This window comes from Pungitius pungitius, chromosome 1 (assembly GCF_949316345.1).
Source record: "Pungitius pungitius chromosome 1, fPunPun2.1, whole genome shotgun sequence".
NCBI classification, from domain to species: Eukaryota; Metazoa; Chordata; class Actinopteri; order Perciformes; family Gasterosteidae; genus Pungitius; species Pungitius pungitius.
The window spans coordinates 25946419-25964188 of NC_084900.1; the positions used below are offsets into that span (position 1 = coordinate 25946419).

At 42.5% G+C, this 17770-nt stretch overlaps 2 protein-coding genes across 3 annotated transcripts; both read left to right on the top strand.

Moving 5' to 3' along the window:
- The first annotated feature begins 933 nt into the window (after positions 1–933).
- amt (aminomethyltransferase) lies at positions 934–7740 on the top strand. The gene is made up of 9 exons (XM_037478529.2): positions 934–1190; positions 2379–2546; positions 2769–2849; positions 3395–3526; positions 3616–3694; positions 4216–4361; positions 5368–5548; positions 5761–5916; positions 6382–7740. The coding sequence occupies exons 1-9, from the start codon at positions 1068–1070 to the stop codon at positions 6555–6557; spliced, it is 1242 nt and encodes a 413-aa protein (XP_037334426.1). The 5' UTR covers positions 934–1067; the 3' UTR covers positions 6558–7740.
- A 727-nt stretch (positions 7741–8467) lies between these two features.
- ifrd2 (interferon-related developmental regulator 2) lies at positions 8468–17536 on the top strand. 2 transcript variants are annotated; one of them, XM_037478524.2, is made up of 13 exons: positions 8468–9063; positions 9880–9921; positions 11878–11994; positions 12206–12290; positions 12428–12552; positions 12659–12816; positions 13428–13481; positions 13709–13887; positions 14050–14158; positions 14246–14377; positions 14487–14615; positions 15785–15877; positions 16077–17536. In XM_037478524.2, exons 1-13 carry the CDS (start codon positions 9021–9023, stop codon positions 16155–16157), a joined length of 1347 nt encoding a protein of 448 aa, XP_037334421.2. In that variant the 5' UTR covers positions 8468–9020; the 3' UTR covers positions 16158–17536. The 2 variants fall into 2 exon arrangements, with proteins under 2 accessions (XP_037334421.2, XP_037334422.2); XM_037478525.2 differs by lacking the exon at positions 9880–9921 and having other exon boundaries at positions 8469–9063; positions 16077–17534.
- Positions 17537–17770: the final 234 nt, after the last annotated feature.

The following is a 17770-nucleotide window of genomic DNA, read 5'->3' on the forward strand; positions in this document are numbered from 1 at the left end:
GAGAGAGAGAAAGCCTGCTCACCCCCCCGTTACCCCCCTCCAAACGTGCTCACACGCTCAACCTTGCTGGCCTTCCAGGCCTAAAATAGCAGCAGTCATAGTGGTATTATTAGTTTCTCAGGCCAAAGGATGACTTGATAATCTGGAGGGAGGGCATGACGGGGTGCAGATGGATAAACACACACCCAAAAACGCACATGGACAAATATCATTGGATGCACAAAGCAGAGAATCTTTATCTGACCAAAAACAAAAATTCAGGGATCTTCAAATAACGAAATATAAGATGAAATGTCTTGATTTCCAGGACGTAATTAAAGTGGTGTAAAGTATTGTAACGTTCCGTGCCAATAAGGAGCCAGGTTTATGATGAATTGGGTTTATTCTGCTTCTCACCAACCAAACACAGGTCTCCCAACACACCCGACCCGCAACATTCGCGCCCACAACCCCCGGAAGGGGCGGCACCCCAACCCTGGCCCAAGCAACAGTAACAGAACCATATACATTTTGGAACTTCAGACACGCTACAGTATGCACAGAACAACATGGAGAGGCCTGTAAAATACAAACATCAATAAAGAAGTATAGATAAGTTGACCATGTGTACGCCTCACAAGCCACATGAATATATGTTCAACACAGCTCTAATAAACACAGGTTTTTATTACAACACGTTTAATATCTGTACTTTGACCCAATAACAGTGTCACGATTTTAAAATAGCATTAAAAAGCACTATACAATATATGATAGCGTATTAATACAACTCATCGATGATCCATAATAAATGCATTATATTATATATTGTATTATAGGAAATTATGCCTCAAAACCAAATCATTATTTCTTCGTTGTATGACAAGACGCGGAAGGAGGATTCGTCAAACTTTGAACTCCTGCGCGTCACACTCATCGACTACATATCCCACAAGTCTTTGCGCCTTCCTCCAATCGATGTTGCTGCGTGTGATTCTGGCAGAACACGAGCTCGAGTTTCCGAAACGTGGAGCCTCAAGACTTGAGTAAAACAGCGTCGGTGTCAGCCGTCGGACGCGCGCGGCGTGATGTGGGCTCGGTGTCTGGCCGGCGTCGGGGGCTCGGAGCTCGGACTGCGGGCTTCCGGGCACGGCTTGCTGCGGGCGCTCGGTGCGGGATGTGCGGGGAAGAGGCAGGCGTCGAGTGGAGATGTAAGTGCCCCGTGAAGTCAAAACCCGCTCAAAGTGACCCAAAGTGGTTGTGCGTCGCTGTGGATGAGGCAGCTTGATGGCACGGTGGTAAACGTCTTATCGTTAAGATATCAGTCTCGTACAAGTTGTAGACATACGTTCTCAGTAGTAGGTTTAACATGAATTAAGAGATCGCTTTGTGCCATCATTTAAATTCCCATGATCACAAATGAAATGGAGATCGTAAAATCCTAGTTTTTATGATGCAAGGGGGATGTTTGTGTCGATGTTCGAGCCTTTGCCTTCAACCGCCACTCCAGAAAAGCTACTTTAGTGATGCTGCATTACAATAAGGGCATCCGTGTGTCACAGCAGCACAGCATGCAGACATAACGTGAATCTGTCCCAGCAGGCTGCCCCCCCCTCTCTTTGCGCTTCACCTCACCGCGCTGCACAGCAGGACTATTAAAACCACGAGTGACTGACTGCTCACTAAACGTGTGTTTATTCAAGTGGGGCCTTGCTTCCATTGCTGTGCTTCCAGGTCACTTGTTGCAATGATCAGAATCGTTATGCAAAACGTTTTAATTCTTTATTTTATATCCTTTTTCTAAATCCTCAGGCAGCAGAGGTTTGCCTTTTTGAGTGTTGCACAAAGGCAGAAGGGGAAACAAGAGTAAAGTCCCTCTCCTAACTCTGAGATAAGACATTCCTTTATTAGTCCCACAATGGGGGAGCAGTAATCTATAGTTCATTAATAGGTTTGTGTGTGCGCGTGCATTACAACCACCTCTACTTTGTTCATTCAAATTAACAGCTGACTTTGGACTTGAACAGTTTTGTGTGACCCCCCCCCCCCAGTGGCGGGTTTGTTGGTCAGAAGTCGAGCAGAAAGAAGTCGAGCAGAAAGAACAACATGAGTGTGTAGATATAAGTGACCTGTGCAACCAATCGAGAAGTACGTCCTGTTTGGAATGGGGTGCAATGCGTTACACTGGTTGGACTGTTATTATATTAACAAATACCACACAACAATTAAAAACAAAAATAATTGTATTCTTAGAAACATAATATATGATTTAAACATTTGTACTAATATTTAAAAATCCCCCCTTCTAGCACCCTTATGACGCATTATGTTTTCTACTTATAATCATAACAAAACTTTTGTGATTTATTCCTTATGTTTCTACTCTTTGGCTCCTTTAGGTTCCCGCAAAGAAAACTCCGCTGTTTGACTTCCACAGGGAGCACGGGGGCAAAATGGTGGAGTTTGCAGGCTGGAGTATGCCTGTCCAATACAAAGACAGCCACATCGCCTCACACATGCACACCAGAGAGCACTGCTCCATCTTTGATGTCAGCCACATGCTGCAGGTGAGATTAGTGTAAATGAACTCTCACACAGTAAACTCCTGGACCCGGGTAAACGCATATATATGCATGCATACATGTACAAGTTTGCATATCGCGTTCATAGAGAACACGTCATCATAATAACATACTGCAGATTTGTTTTGACCCATCAAGCGATCCACCAGAAAACAAAAAGATCCCATTCCTGTGTTTAATCACATCCTTGTTCTGTTTTTGTTCCAGTCCAAAGTCCTCGGCAAGGACAGGGTGAAGTTCATGGAGTCTCTCGTAGTTGCTGACATTGCAGAACTCAAGGAAAACCAAGTGAGATGAAGGGTTCTATCATGTTCAATCTACAACAACAGATAGTTGTCCAATTATATAAAGACATTATGACATTTCATGTTTGTATGTGGGGAACTTGTTTGTTAATAATGGGATGTTTATACATTCACTAGATACACTAGCATGTATTGGAACTCTCCTTGTGATTCTACTTTGGTTCTCACCCACCCTTGAGAGAAATTTCTAGCTCTTCAGCTCCGAAAGTGAAAGCAGGAAAAGCGGTTGTGAACTAAATCCAGGAGAAAATCACTCCCAAAGTTGTTTTCTGCTACAAGAAGACTTTAGTAAACTCAGTGCAGAACCAGGCTCCCTGGAGCATTAGGGAAAGAGAAGAAATGGGTATGAGAAAAATAGAAAGTTGTCTGAATAATCACACAGTTGTTAAAATTTTCCTCATCTTGTCCATTTTGAAGAAATAGTGCCAACTTCATAGAAATAGCCAACCTTTATGATTTAAGACACATTTATTGTGTACAGCTATTGTATTATAACACATTCACCAGCTTTTCTCTCAAACCCCTCAGGGCACGTTGTCCCTCTTCACCACTGAGAAAGGAGGGATTATTGATGACCTCATTGTGACAAGGACGGACCAGGGCTACCTCTACATCGTCTCCAACGCCGGCTGCGCCGACAAGGACTCTGCTCATATGAAGGTAAAAGCCGTGTGTGTGTGTGTGTGTGTGTGTGTGTGTGTGTGTGTTTGTGTGTAGACTGATGGAACGGGTGTGTGTTTTGCCTTTAGGCCAGACTGGCAGAGTTCAAAGCTGCAGGGTTCGATGTGGACCTGGAGTTCATTGACGAGGCGCTGATTGCTGTGCAAGGTTAAATATTGTTTCTTACTTCAGTCCTTTCCTCCACCCTCTTTTCTATTGCTTATTCTTTCCTTCTCCTCGCCTCGTCTTTTCCTCCCAGCCTGTTAACTCATCATTCACCATTCATCATTTTTTCTGTTTTTTCTGCCTCCATTGAAGGAAGTTATAAAAGAAAGTATGCTATCAATAACTAACCAACCATCAGTTAGTGCTTTTTTTATCTTATTCAGGTGAGGTGTCCTGAGCAATGACCTTTTTGTTTTACGGCCAGGAGGTGGCGCTAATTGCCAAACTCTAAATGCTTAAAAGAGCCGTATCTCTAGACCTGCTTCTAGACATCTCTTGCCTTACTACGATTCAATTACTCTATTCACAGCATATGTTTCATTATCTCGGCTGGCTTTATTTTCCCCACACTGTATCTTTAGTCAGTTACTATTATATTTATCTTGCGATTTGACACCTGTGTGTAGGACTACCCATGCTGTAGTATATTTAGATGATTTATCATTTGTGATGTGTGTTGTCAGGTCCATCCATGGCTCAGGTGCTCCAGGAGGGGCTAAAAGAGGACCTCACGAAGCTGACCTTCATGACCTCCACCTTGGCCACCGTGTTTGGTATTCCTGGCTGCAGGGTCACTCGCTGTGGATACACCGGGGAAGACGGGGTGGAAGTGAGCAAATTATTATTCATTTTTCTTCTGGTCGTTTTGGTCGACCTGGGCATAAAAATCTGGAACAATTGCGAAACAAGATTCCAAATGCAAGCGGTCGATGAGACCAAGCGGCCCCTGCAGGCCCTTTAAGAGTTAGGGACGTTAATGATGCGTAAAAGACTCAAAAAGGTTGATTTGCTGCAACCACTAGAAAGGCAGACAGATACACATGCTCACACATATCTACGCTTATGCAGAATAAGCCGCTATAAGTTCATGTGTATTTCAGTCTGGAGCAGACCAGCAGACACAATGATATAACAGTGGAAAGAGATGCTATCAAGTCCAGTCACAGGATAATGTTTCTATTGGTCTGTATTCCCTTTTGTCTTTCTGTGTGCCATTGTTCTCGTTGGAGAAATCACTTTATTTCTATGAAAAGATGTAAATAGTGCTGCTTTGAATCTGATGGGACTGATAATTAACGTGAACTAGCATATGATGTGTAACATCAAAAACTAAATGATTCCAATTGTCCCTTTCTCAACTTCTTATTTCATTATTTAACACTCTGTTTTGAAGAACCTGCAGCGGGATTCAAAGTTAAAGTTTTACCATGATTTATCTTTAACTCTCCACCAGCCAGCCCTGCTGGACCTCTCTAGATATCAGGATGGATGTGGGTGGGTCTCAGTGTTCAACAGAGGGAATGTGGGAGTTTGCTTCTCTTTGTCTCACTTGTTCTTTCACGTAACTCATCTCTCTCTCAGTGCTCAGACGCATTTGATTCCTTTCCTGTTTTAACGCAGGAATATTTTGAGGTCTGTAAATATAAAATGTCAATTAACTTCTCAGTAATGAATTCAATTAACTTAATACCTCTACCCATTATCCGCTTGATAATATATATTTAATGTCAAAAGACCCTGCCATCCAACAAATATCGATGTGTTAACGTACTGTTTCCAGTTAAAGCTCCATGGATGGAGACCTATCTCTACATGTCTGTGTCTCTGTGTCCCAGATCTCTGTCCCTCAGTCCAGAGTGGTGGAGCTGACGGAGAAGCTGCTGGCTAACGCTGAGGTGAAGCTGGCCGGTTTGGGCGCCAGGGACAGTCTACGGCTGGAGGCGGGGCTTTGCCTCTACGGAAATGACATAGATGAGACCACCACGCCTGTTGAGGGCTCCTTAGTATGGACCATAGGTAAGATTTCTGTGGTCAAGCAGACAGTTAGATGAGCTGCCACGTTCACCTTCAGGGAAGAGGCACTAAGACTTAACACCAAACCACAAAGTGACACTGTTAGCGACTAGCTGGTGAGCAAAGTGGAGCCTTTATGGCTTTTCTTGAGCTTTGAATATACGGTGCAGTCTTTTCCGTCTACTCGGTCTGTTGCGTCTCCTTCTTACTTATAGGAAAGCGCCGGCGTCAGACCAAGGATTTCCCCGGAGCGGACATCATTGTACCTCAGATCAAAGCCAAGACGGCCAGGAAGAGAGTCGGCCTGGTGTCCTCCGGCCCACCCGTCAGACAACACACGCCCATTCTCAGCCCTGACGGAAAGGTCATAGGTCAGAAAGCCAACGCCGATAAAGTGGTTTACAATTTGAAGGCTGGGGCACTCATGTATTTAATAGAAGAGTTGCGCAAAACCAGTACGAGGAATACTGGGCCGGAATAAATGTGAAATCTAATCAACTTTAATGTTTAAACCTTGAGTTAAGATTTTTTCTTTAATATTAATGCTTAAAGCCACATTGTCTAGAATTTCTAAAGAGATTGTACCATCTTTTGTGGTACTTCACCACATATTTTCACATGGTATTTAGCATGCATAAACAAAGTTGTGGAAACAATGTGATATGTAAGCAACTGAAGATTGAGTAGATTAACAAGTTAGTGTGCTGCTGAGGAAGTTAACTTGAACCAGAGAGGGGACCCACCAAACATTTTTTTTTGCTATCTTTTTATCTTAAGATGTGGCAAACAAGGGATTCAGACAGAAACTTTGACCTTTTCTCTTCTGTTTTATTTAGGTGAAGTGACCAGCGGCTGCCCGTCTCCCTGCCTGAAAAAGAATGTTGCCATGGGTTACGTGGATGCAGCATTCGCTAAAAATGGAACAGCCATCCAGGTTGAAGTCAGGAAAAAAGCAGTGCCAGCCACTGTCAGCAAGATGCCCTTTGTCCCCACCAACTACTATTCTGGATAGGAGGGACACACACACACACACACACACACACACACCCATACACAGTACACATGACACTGGATCATTCCTGCACTCTGTGCCATATTTACCAACGCTGTCCCCTTCCGTTTACCTCCAGCAATGCTTAACCAGTGTAAGACAACACGTCTTTATTGATGAGTCCTCTGAGAGGAAATAATCCAAAAATGCTAAACTGTTATACGATACGTTATGTGCGCTGGTCTGATGTGATCAGACGCTTTCACTGTGTAGCACATTAAATGCATAATAGTTTGCCTTTGAGACACTGAAGCAGTGATGTCCGTTTCCACATTGTGAACTGACAGGTGATCTGAGGACAACCGGACGTCACATGATATAAAAAGACCTCGTGCCGGACATTTCAAACTTGCTTTCTAAATAACAGACATTATCCAGTAACACAGTGTCACGGTTACATATGGATGTGTGCGCATGAAATTAATTGCAAGCAGCATTGTTGAGCCAGAGCATGTTTGTATAATGTTATGGGCTTAAATGCTCCATTAACAAGACAGCAGGTTAAGCTGATTAGCTGGCCGAACCAGTGAGGCTGCGTGGATCCATGAAACACAATGATTTCATTGACTTTTTGTTGTAGTATATAAGTTTTTCTAATGAAAAGTGACATAATTTACTTTTACCGCTGGACCAAAACCACAAGATTCCAAATGGTTCTTCTGATGTTAAATCCCTACATGTGTGTAAGATTTTAAAGACTTTGACAAAATGCACAGTCAACTTTCTATTCATGTTGTTGAAAACCACTTGATCAACGGAGGTGAAAAATATTTCCAGAACTAATATCCATTTAACACATGTCTTTTCAGTAAACTAGATTAGCATTTTGGTTCTCATCAGTAGATTTTCTTGCATGAAAGGAAATGTATTTCTAGTTTGCTCTGGAGAGTGTTCATAAACCTCCACATCAAATAAAACCTTATTTACCTTATTCACTTACTTCATGATGTGATGAACCTGAAAGAGAAGTTTACATTACATGAGATAAGAAATATCCTAACTTTAAAATATGTTCCTTGTGATTGATGTGTTTTCTGTCTGGCACCTGATCATTTCTTTGTCTTCAAACTTTCTGTTGAGCCATGACTGTGTTTTTTTGTTTAAAATAACAAAATTAATATAAACATAAAACTACTGATTCAAATGTTTGTCTTTTGTCATTGTTATCTTTAAGATGCATTTTTTGCGTCTGTTGATTCTAATATTTGATTGAATTTAATGTAATACGTTTACATAACATTGTTCATTTTAATACAAAATATTTCCTTCTATTAAAGACAAGAAAAGTATTTTTGCCCACTGTCAAATTTGACTGAAATAGACTGAATTGAAAATAAGATTGCATTATTTAATGCAAGACACTGCTTCACATAAATGTGGTCAGTCAGTCCGGCAAAGAAATACCCCAGGGATATGGAACAGGATTAAAGCCCACAGCCCCTCATAAGTTTTACTTTCCCAAAGATCCAATTTTGGAAGCTGGAGAACCAACATCAGAGGCCTTGGTGTGTGTGTGTGTGAGCTTTTTGGATGAACTGGGCAGTGAGGTTAACTTACTCTCTCAGAAAGATATTCAGTGGGTAATTGGCTAGGTCTGTTCCTGTGGACCTCGTTACCAAATTGTATAGTTAAGGTTAAAAAAAAGTATCAAATGATCGTCACTGAATCTATTTAATTTGTATTTTGTTGTCATTGCATGTCTTCTCCAACTCTTATTGAAAAGTACTTTCATAAATCTAAAATTAGATATTGTTTTATTTTTGGAAAATTCGCTACTTTATTTTGTATATTTCGCAGAGTAATGTGACAGGATTTGCTCATTTTTTTAAACCGAGAAATTGTGACTTAAGTCACGCATTACGTCACGGGTCGCCTTAGACAGCGGGAACGGGGGATGCTAGCGCAACCAAACTGGCAACCCCCCGCTGCCGGTTTGGTCAGTTGTTACTGAGAGGAAGATGGTGGGCTTCGCGACAGCAACGTGCTCTAAACCCCGTCCCAAACACTTTGGAAACCACTCACTATCCCAACCCGGTGTCAGATACAGATTACCGGGGGACCGCCACAGATAATACACCGTTAGCGCCGTTGGTGGAAGGGACTTCTGCGCCAACGCGTCACTCCGGGACTGAGGACAGCGTGGAGACGCCGAGCGTGCTGGTGGTCGGTGCTCGCAGAGGACACTCCACCCCGCCGTGAGCGAAAGTGTGAGAGCGGGTGTAATTTTAGTGACCGTTCGCCGCGGAGGCCGAACCACGAAGAACATCCAGCCCGCTGCTCCCCGCCACCGTCACGCCAACTGTCGAGTGCGCGAGGAGCCGAGTTGACGGTTCGCCAGTAAGCGGGCTAACTTTGGCTAGCTAGCCCCGGCTACGGCAGTTAGTCAGTTACCCTTGTGAACAGTGGACCGAAGCGCCACTCAAAATGCCACGGAGCAAAAAAGGGAAACGTGGTTCCAGCAAGCCGGGTAAGTTCTCCACTACCTGCCGTGCGAACTCACCGTTCAGTTTCTGGCAAAAGTGACAACCTAGCCGCAGCTAAGTTTATAGGTTATCAATATTTTCCACGTGGCTTCATAGAACAGCGATAACGTTACGATTTTTCACCTCTCGAAAGTTTAGCTGCTGGTATTTAATGCTCTCAAAGTCTGTCGTGTGTTAAATGGATGCTAAGAAGCACTACAGTCGGCATGTGTGATGCCTTTTAAGAGTTAATATTCGGCATTGTTGTTTCTGAGTAGCGATCCCGGTCCCGATTAGCTAATAGCGCTACACTTGCAGGGTTACGGTCAACAGCTGGTTATTTTTAGCAGCCACGTGCCAGGTAAAAGTTAGGTAACGTAACTTTGGTCCGACTGTTTGAACAACGTGTGTAACGTTCGTTTCGCACAACTAAAGTAACTGTCAGTTGAAGGTCAGTTGCTCATTTTCTTCTCTGTACAGTGAGTAGATGTGAACATCATTCGTGTGTCTGAGGGCTCTACATCCATGGAAGTCTTGAGTTACAGCACTCAGTCACGTTGAGTGACGTCACCCGAAAGCGCACACTCCACCACAGTTTGTTCATATATATAGATGGTTTGGAGTGGTATTACATATGCGTCAGTATTTTGTAATTCAGTTTAAGGAATGTGCTCACTTGACTTCTAATGTTTTCTTCTCCTCATGGTCATTCTTGTATTCGACCCATCTTTCTATTCATTCATGCGTCTGTCCACCGTACTTGTTCCAATCTATACACCCTTTTCCCAACCACCTATCCATACATCCATACGTCATTACAGGCTCTCTTCGTCAAGAGGTTCTTCAGCTTCACCTGCCGAAAGGTAACTTGTCTTAGGCTTGACCCTTGACCCCCAACTGTGTCCATTTGGAGGGTTGTCTGCATACCCAAACCCCACTTTAATGCACAGTGAACCCAGCATCCTCCCTCTTGCAAAACTTATTTTTTAATTCTTTCTGGTTGCACTGAAACATTTGAACTTGTTTCTGTTCATACATTACCTGCAAAGGCTGACTTACTCATAGACTTTTCTGCGGACGCGTTGTGGTTTTTCAGCATATTGGCCAAACCACTTCATTTCTTTTAGTTTTTCTTTCATCATGCATGTCATGCTTGAGCACCGCGAATTGACTCAACCATCAGGCTTTTTATGGCAGTTTAAAACAAAAACGGCACATCACTGTAAATAGTTTGTCCACATCTGACCGTACTTGAGACTTGCTGCTGTTATCGAATCTTGCATCGTCACTGTATACTTTGTCTAAGTCCAAACTATCATCCAACCTTTCTTTCCTCACCTGTGCTGATGCCAAGAACGTTTGGATTGATGAAGCCATGGCCCCCTGTCTCTACAGGCGGTAAATTGGACAGAATCTATGGTCTCGTTTGAAAAGTTGTATTAAGGCAACAGCTTGTAGAGACAGGTTAAGTTAGTCTTGTAGCTTGAACTAAATGGACATGACTAAGTGACTCAAACAAAGCTCCAACTCCCTGCTCTGGCTTGGACTTCTGATTTGTCAGTCTGCAGATTCTCACCTTCAGGGAGTGACAGCTGGAGCGCTTTGAGTGATCGCTATGTCAGCAGAAAATAGCAACGCGAGTCGTGGCTCAGAGCGCTCTCATGTCATTACTGTGCTGTGTGTGAGCTGGCCTACGGGGGAAGGGGAGTAACAGTTTGTGTAGCGTTTAAGTAACTCGTTTAGTGTCTGATGGGTCAAGGATGATGACTCGGAAGTAAGTCGATGACACAAGCCCGCGAGTGTGTTATCTCATCTGCAAATGACAGCCACGTGGAAGGAAGAGGGTGCAGAAATCTGAACATTACATCATAAAGGCAGGGTCAATCATCTGGAAATGAAAAGCTGGAGATTTCCCAAGGTTTGCCATTTGAGAAGCATACGCGCAGACAGACACACACACACACCTGGTTTTACTTTGGTTGTGTAGTGTACTGAGGTGAGTGAAAATGTAGCCACTACTTGGACCTCAACATGGAACATTTGTGTCATTACAGTACAGTTTGGGCATTTGGGATTTAATTATCCAGCTACTGTTCAGGCAGCACATTTGTAAACTATTAAAAAAAACTGCAGCAGTATATGAAAATGTGACAGAGTTAAAGCTACATAGTTCAAACGGGTTTAATGGTTCAATAGTAATTTCAGAAAAATGCAGACGTGCCGTTTAAATAGTTTGGTACATGTGGTAAGGTTGTCATGCACAGTAGATATTTGGCTACATTGGGCTTGTTGTACTGTAATGTTTTTCACAGAGAACTGGACAACGAGCCAACTACATCTTTGATGTGACACGCCGCCACACTGAAAGTGACCTGTACTGTCCTGGTTGACCTAAACATGAACACAACACAGTGTGGTCATTCTGGATTGTACACACTGACTGACTGAATAAGTGAATGGCCACTGTGGTCTCCATTAATCCCACACACAGTAGAAAAAGTCCAGAATCAGCAGGAATCTAAGGGTTAGCTCAGCATGCCTGCCTCTTACCCCTTTTTGGGTTCACAGGACGACGCTATGTGGATAAAACACCAATTAAACGCCTGGTATCAACACAAAAACATGGAAAATGACTGTCAACAGGAGGATTTTCTATTATTCTACCATGATTATTAACCTATAAACTGACCCTTTGAGTTGTGAGATTGATAGTAAAACATTGTAATTTCCGGCTTTGTTGTGTTTCGATATTTTGTCTTCTCCAGAGTAGCCCTTTTCTGTAGTATTTACCGACCTTACTATTTCCGTTTCCTCTCCAGGTGTCAGAAATGGGGTGAAGGGAGAGTCTGGTCCAAGTGACGACGAGCTGACGTCTGATATTCTCAGCCACTGCAGCAGTGCCAGCGAGTGCACTTCTGTGCTTGAAGAGGGCTTAGGTTTGTACATACATTGATACACACGTGCTTGGGTATTTAGGGTGACGGCTAAGGTACTGCTTACATACACCAAATAAAAAGAATAAAGCCAACATATTAGTGCATTTGGCTTCTATTTGTAATTTTCTTTGTTAGGACAGTACATCTAACATAAACCCAAGCATCAAAGTTGAATATAGGGAGTTTAATCCTGTGCTTATTTTTCCAACAGGAGGGGAGCAAGTGGATGAGCAGACTGCCCAGGAAGAAACAGAAGACAAGCTAAAGCAGTGTATTGACAACCTGATGGATAAGAGGTGAGGTTGAATTTTCTTTCACCCAGTGATATAGTAGAAATAGAAAATGTCTGGAATGAAAAGGTGAAGCGATGATGATGCCAGAGTCAGCAGTGAGATTTTTATCATGAACCCCCTCGTCTCCGTGCCTCTCTCAGCACTAAGACGCGTCTAGCAGGGCTCGAGTCGTTGCGACAGGCATTCTCCTCCAGAGTGCTGTACGACTTCCTGACAGAGAGACGCCTCACCATCACTGACTGCCTGGAAAGGAGCCTTAAAAAGGGTAGGAGGCAATGTAACCCACGAGTGCACGGAACATGTTGTCCTCTGGCTCCCATGGTGGAAACAACTGCAGTTCAACAAATACGCACCACCTTTCCCCCTTACAGGCAGCGTGGAGGAGCAGGCAGCGGCGGCCACAGTCTTCACTCTGCTCTGTATCCAGCTGGGGGGTGGAGACGAGGCAGAGGAGGGATTCAAGATGGTTCGTCCCATCCTCACCGCAATTCTAATCGACAATGGTGCCAACATAGCAGTCCGCCAGAGTGTGAGTAATCGCATAAACCATCTCTGAAATTGTGCAAATCTTTGGATATCTTTTATTTACAGAAACCGCTTCAAAATGAAATGAGAGTATTTATCAAATGAGGGACATTTTGATCATTCCCACATTGTGACTTAACACCAAGTATTTTGGGCTCTCGGGTTGGGAAATTTGCAAATACAACAAATACAGCCCATTGGAATGTGTAAAGGTGTGACCTAGTGATGAACAACTTTTCCTTTTACAAATATTAACATAACAAATTTTAACATTTGTCGGTATCTTTGGTCAAAAGCAGCTGGAAAAGAATGATTAAAAAAAAAATAGATTAACAAAATGGTGGCAGGACTGCTGTGGGCTCGATACCACAGCTCGCCAGGCCTTTATTTTCCAAACCAAGTTATTTGTCACTTTTTAAACCCCTAACATTAACAGACAATAACAATTTTATGTTTGACCAAGTTATATAAGAAATCTAATTGTATTAGGATTCTCGACTCTACTGCATTGGTCATGTCTTTTGATGTTGCAAAGTGATGCTTCGCTCTTTTACTTTCAATAAATGTCATTCAATTGAATGTCTTCAATAATTGTATTTGCATTTCGTTCACTAGTGTGCCAGAGCTTTGGGGATGTGCTGTTATGTCTCTACTGCTGAAGAAGGAGAGGTGAGGACAACTTCCAAGTCGGAATCAATTGTGATCGCATTATTCTTCATTATTCTTACCTAATAATGACTAAACATTAAGCAACCAAAGCTTTCTGAAGAATCCCCTAGATAAAATCTGTGTCTATGGCTGTGTTATTTGTGATACTTATCAACAGTGTTGTCTTTTCATCCCATTTATATTTTCTCTTTCCTTTTCCCCTCAACATGAACACTGGACCTCTCCAGGACTTGATCAAGTCCTTGGCCCTACTGGAGAGCGTGTTTACGAGTTCCTACCCCAATAGAGAGGGAACGCTGCCCACCCCCAAACCCGGCAGTCCGGCCCTACACAACGCCGCCCTGCAGGCCTGGTCGCTGCTTGTCACGTTATGTCCTGAATCTAGATTGACTGTGCTGCTTGACCAGTGAGTAGAACCAACAGCGTTCCGAATGAAAATGAATGTATCAGTGTGGACCCTTTAGATCCACACTAAAGAGCAAAGCTAGCCCTTTAGTTTAGTTCTGTAAAGTTTTATTCGCGTGACATTTTGATAAATCCAACATGGACTTTTTCGCCCTCCCTGTAGTCACCTCCCCAAACTACAAGCCTGTCTGCAGAGCAGTGACGTCAACTACAGGATAGCAGTGGGAGAGACAATCGCCCTGCTGGTGGAGCTCAGACGAGATATGGATGAGGTACACACACACACACAGACAATTGTGTACCTTTTGTTTACCTTTTTTACCGCTTTTCTTGGCTACAATTATGTCTTTTGTGTGCAGGAATTTGAGCTGGACAGTGAAAGTATGTGTGAATGTCTGAAGAGTTTAGCCACAGATGGCAATAAGCATCGAGCCAAAAACGACCGGCGGAAACAACGCTCCGTCTTCAGAGATGTGCTTAATTACATTGAGGTTTGTTTTCTTCTTTTTTTGCAATTTTGTTCCTGAAATAAAAATAAAAAGTCAAATTGTGCACATGTGGCCTGCTTTTAACTGTGATGTTTCCTTTCTTCTCCTCCAGAATGAGGACTTCAGTGTGGAAAAGATCAGGTTCGGAATGGAGAGCGTGTACGTCGACAGCTGGATGAGGAGAAGAATCTACGACGCCTTCAAAGAGATCCTGGAGTCCGGGGTCAGACACCATTTACAGGTCAGTTTGTGTTCTTACAACAATAACAATGCTATTGTGCCCCAGTAGTGAGGTTTAAGGTTGGATTTCGTTATTACATCATACATGTTTCTCACATATAGGGTTGCAAACTTCCGGGAATATTCAAAGTTGGAAACTTTCTACGGGAATAAACTGGAAATTCTGGAGTAATTTAACTGTATTTACCTTATCAGCAGACATGCACGCAAACGTTTCTAATACAACTTTAAAAATGTACATTTTTTACTTTTGATATTTTGTGAGTAGAACTTTATTCTTTCATCAAACAACAAAAATAAATATATTTTTTTCATTTCTCTCAATGTTTTCTTCTTGGACCTCATCAACGTCCTCCTTACTGTCCACTTCCTCACCATCTGACTCCCAAACAGTGACCAGTTGCGCTCAGACGCTCTAAACGCCCGCAGCACTCTCGGGGTACATTTGTGGTCAGTTTGCGTGTGTCGCGCCCGACGCGACTGAGAGGGGGCGTGGTTTATCACCCTGAAACAGATCAACTTTCCGCCATTGTTTTTTTTCCTCGCATCGTACGCTCTGTACTTGTCCTTGTCATAGCGACTCTGTACTAGTTGTGGAATTTCTACTCACGTCGGATCAAACAGTCGTGTTTTGTACTAACCAGCATCTGTAGGCGCAGACAGCTCTGTGAATTTCACCGACTTCTACAAGAACTGCGTCTGGATGACTGCCGCTTCCAGCGGGACGTGGTGCTGGCCGCCAGCCCGTTTGATAGCTCATTAGCTCGGATCGGGCAGCGGACTTCACCGCCTTCACGTCATACTTCCACGCCGAGGGAACTGCCCCGTGGAGAGATACCGTGTGCTCAAGCACAACCAAACGGCGCCACTCACGTTATCATTCAATTTCCCAGTGGAAACAAAGGACCATGACGTTTCCGTTGGCCATGTCAAAAGCCTTGCGAGTAAACAAAGACAACAAAGTGTTGCGTTTAGGTCCCTGGTCCTCATGAATTTTTCAAAATTCCCGAGCCAATATTCCCGTGGAAAATTCCTGGAAACTTTCCGCCCCTTTGCAACCTTACTCTCATATGAGGATACCAGCAGGCTGAGAAATACTTTCCTCCTCAAGTATGGATTATTGTCTCTAAACCCACGCCTTTAACTGACTGTGTTTCTGTTCTGGTGCAGTTCAACCCACTACTGAGAGACATCTTCGGCCTCGGCCCTCCCCTCATCCTGGACGCTGCGGTGAAAGGCCCCAAGATCTCTAGATTTGAGAAGGTAACGGCATCTGTTCTGCACTTGAATCTCAACCTGCTCACTGGACAATCTGACCTCAGTGTGATTACTTTTGTCTGTGTTGAATTCATGCAGCATCTGTGTTTAGCATCACATAGCTCAAAATAGAGAGAGGGAGGAGCATCAGTGTGAGAAGTAAAAACATTGTTGCACTCATCTCTTAATTTCTTGTCTTCAACAGCATCTTTTCAATTCTGCTGCCTTCAAAGCCAGGACTAAACAGAGGAGCAAAGTTAGGGACAAACGGGCTGACGTCATGTGAGAGAAGGATGGTGATGAAGAGAATGGAATGTATGCAATAAACTCCTTGAGTTTTATTGAGATGGATGCAAAATGAGGCCTTCAGCTGCCAGACATAAAGACTCAACAAACCTACAGGGCTTTTCACTTGTGCTCTTCACTTGTAAGCTAGTTCTTGAGATACAAGATGGCCATTTATATGCCCAGCTCCCCCTGCCATAGGCACCCATGCCTTTTCCTATTGTCAAGTTTTACAAATACTGGTTTGGTGCTTTAAAGTAGATATAGACTATTGAACTAATGGTAAACATTTTAATGTGAGCTTGAAACCACTTTACACAGCGGTAAAAGACATGTCCAGGTATCAAAAAGTTCTTCCATAAATTTTATCGATAGAAATAAAGACCACGTGGTGCATTCGGTCTCATGTAAGACTCAAACATTTAGAAACTTTACACAGTATATTAGATCCGTGGAAGCGTCTGACTTATGGTCACTGCAAAAGAGCCACGATGATATTCTCTAAATACGCTTTTCCACTGTCTAAATATTTCTTCGTTTATCCTGTCTTTACACATAGTGTTTGACTGGCAAAGCAGAAGCTGACTTTACAAACAATGCAAACTAAAAGAAAATGTGTGCGGTGTACGTTTGAGTGTTTTAATCAAACTTAATTTAACATTAAATAAAATGCATACAAAACACAAACCGAAGATGCCTAATTAAAAAAGGTAATGTATGTTTTAACCATTTCTGCAGGGTGATAATTTATTGTAAGAGCAGTACTGTACTGCTGTTTTTTAGATTTGTTAAAAAATTCTAAACTGTTTACATACACAATAATGGGATACCAATGATGAGAACAATTCTTTTTTTTTCTCATGTAGATTTTTTAATGAGAAGGGGTGGCTCTTCCAGTCTATCCATATGCATGTGCTGGGCTTCATGGTGAGATATGTACTTGAACCAATATATACATTTAAATGACTTCCTCTGAGGAGCAGTAAACTGGAGCTGCAGATCAGATGTTTAATGTTTTTGTTTGTTTTTGTTTGTCAATTATTTTGGATTCATATTTAATTTAAAAATGCCACTTAACAGTTACTTGGGAATTTCTGTACCTTGATAGAAATCTTATCAACTTTAAAAGTGTATATTGTTGATCTGGGTCTGAGTTTCCAAGTTTAGGAACAGGCCATCCATGCTTCAGCATCACCAAATTGACTCATCAGTTTTTCTGGTGTTGAACATGAACAAAAGATGAATCAAAGGAAATAAAGACTATTTAAGCATGTGTGTCTTTTGCAACTTGAAGATGATCAGTTGGTAAAATAAATGCTAATACACATTGGGAACGTTAATTGGATAATTATCCTAAGATGGAAGGATACAAAGTTAAAAGTAAGTGGATAAAGTAAATGTGCCTTTGCACATTTTATACAAAGGTTTTGAAAGAAAAATCCGATCAAGTTAGCAGTTTGATGGTGAATGATAGCTGTATTTTAATATTTAATATGAAGGTATTTCCGAAGATACTATTCTTTCACCGCTTGTGAATTCTCTGCCACTTATACAGCACAGAAATGTCATTTAGACAGAAAAGAAATGCATTGTAAAACATGAGCAGGAGCGTAT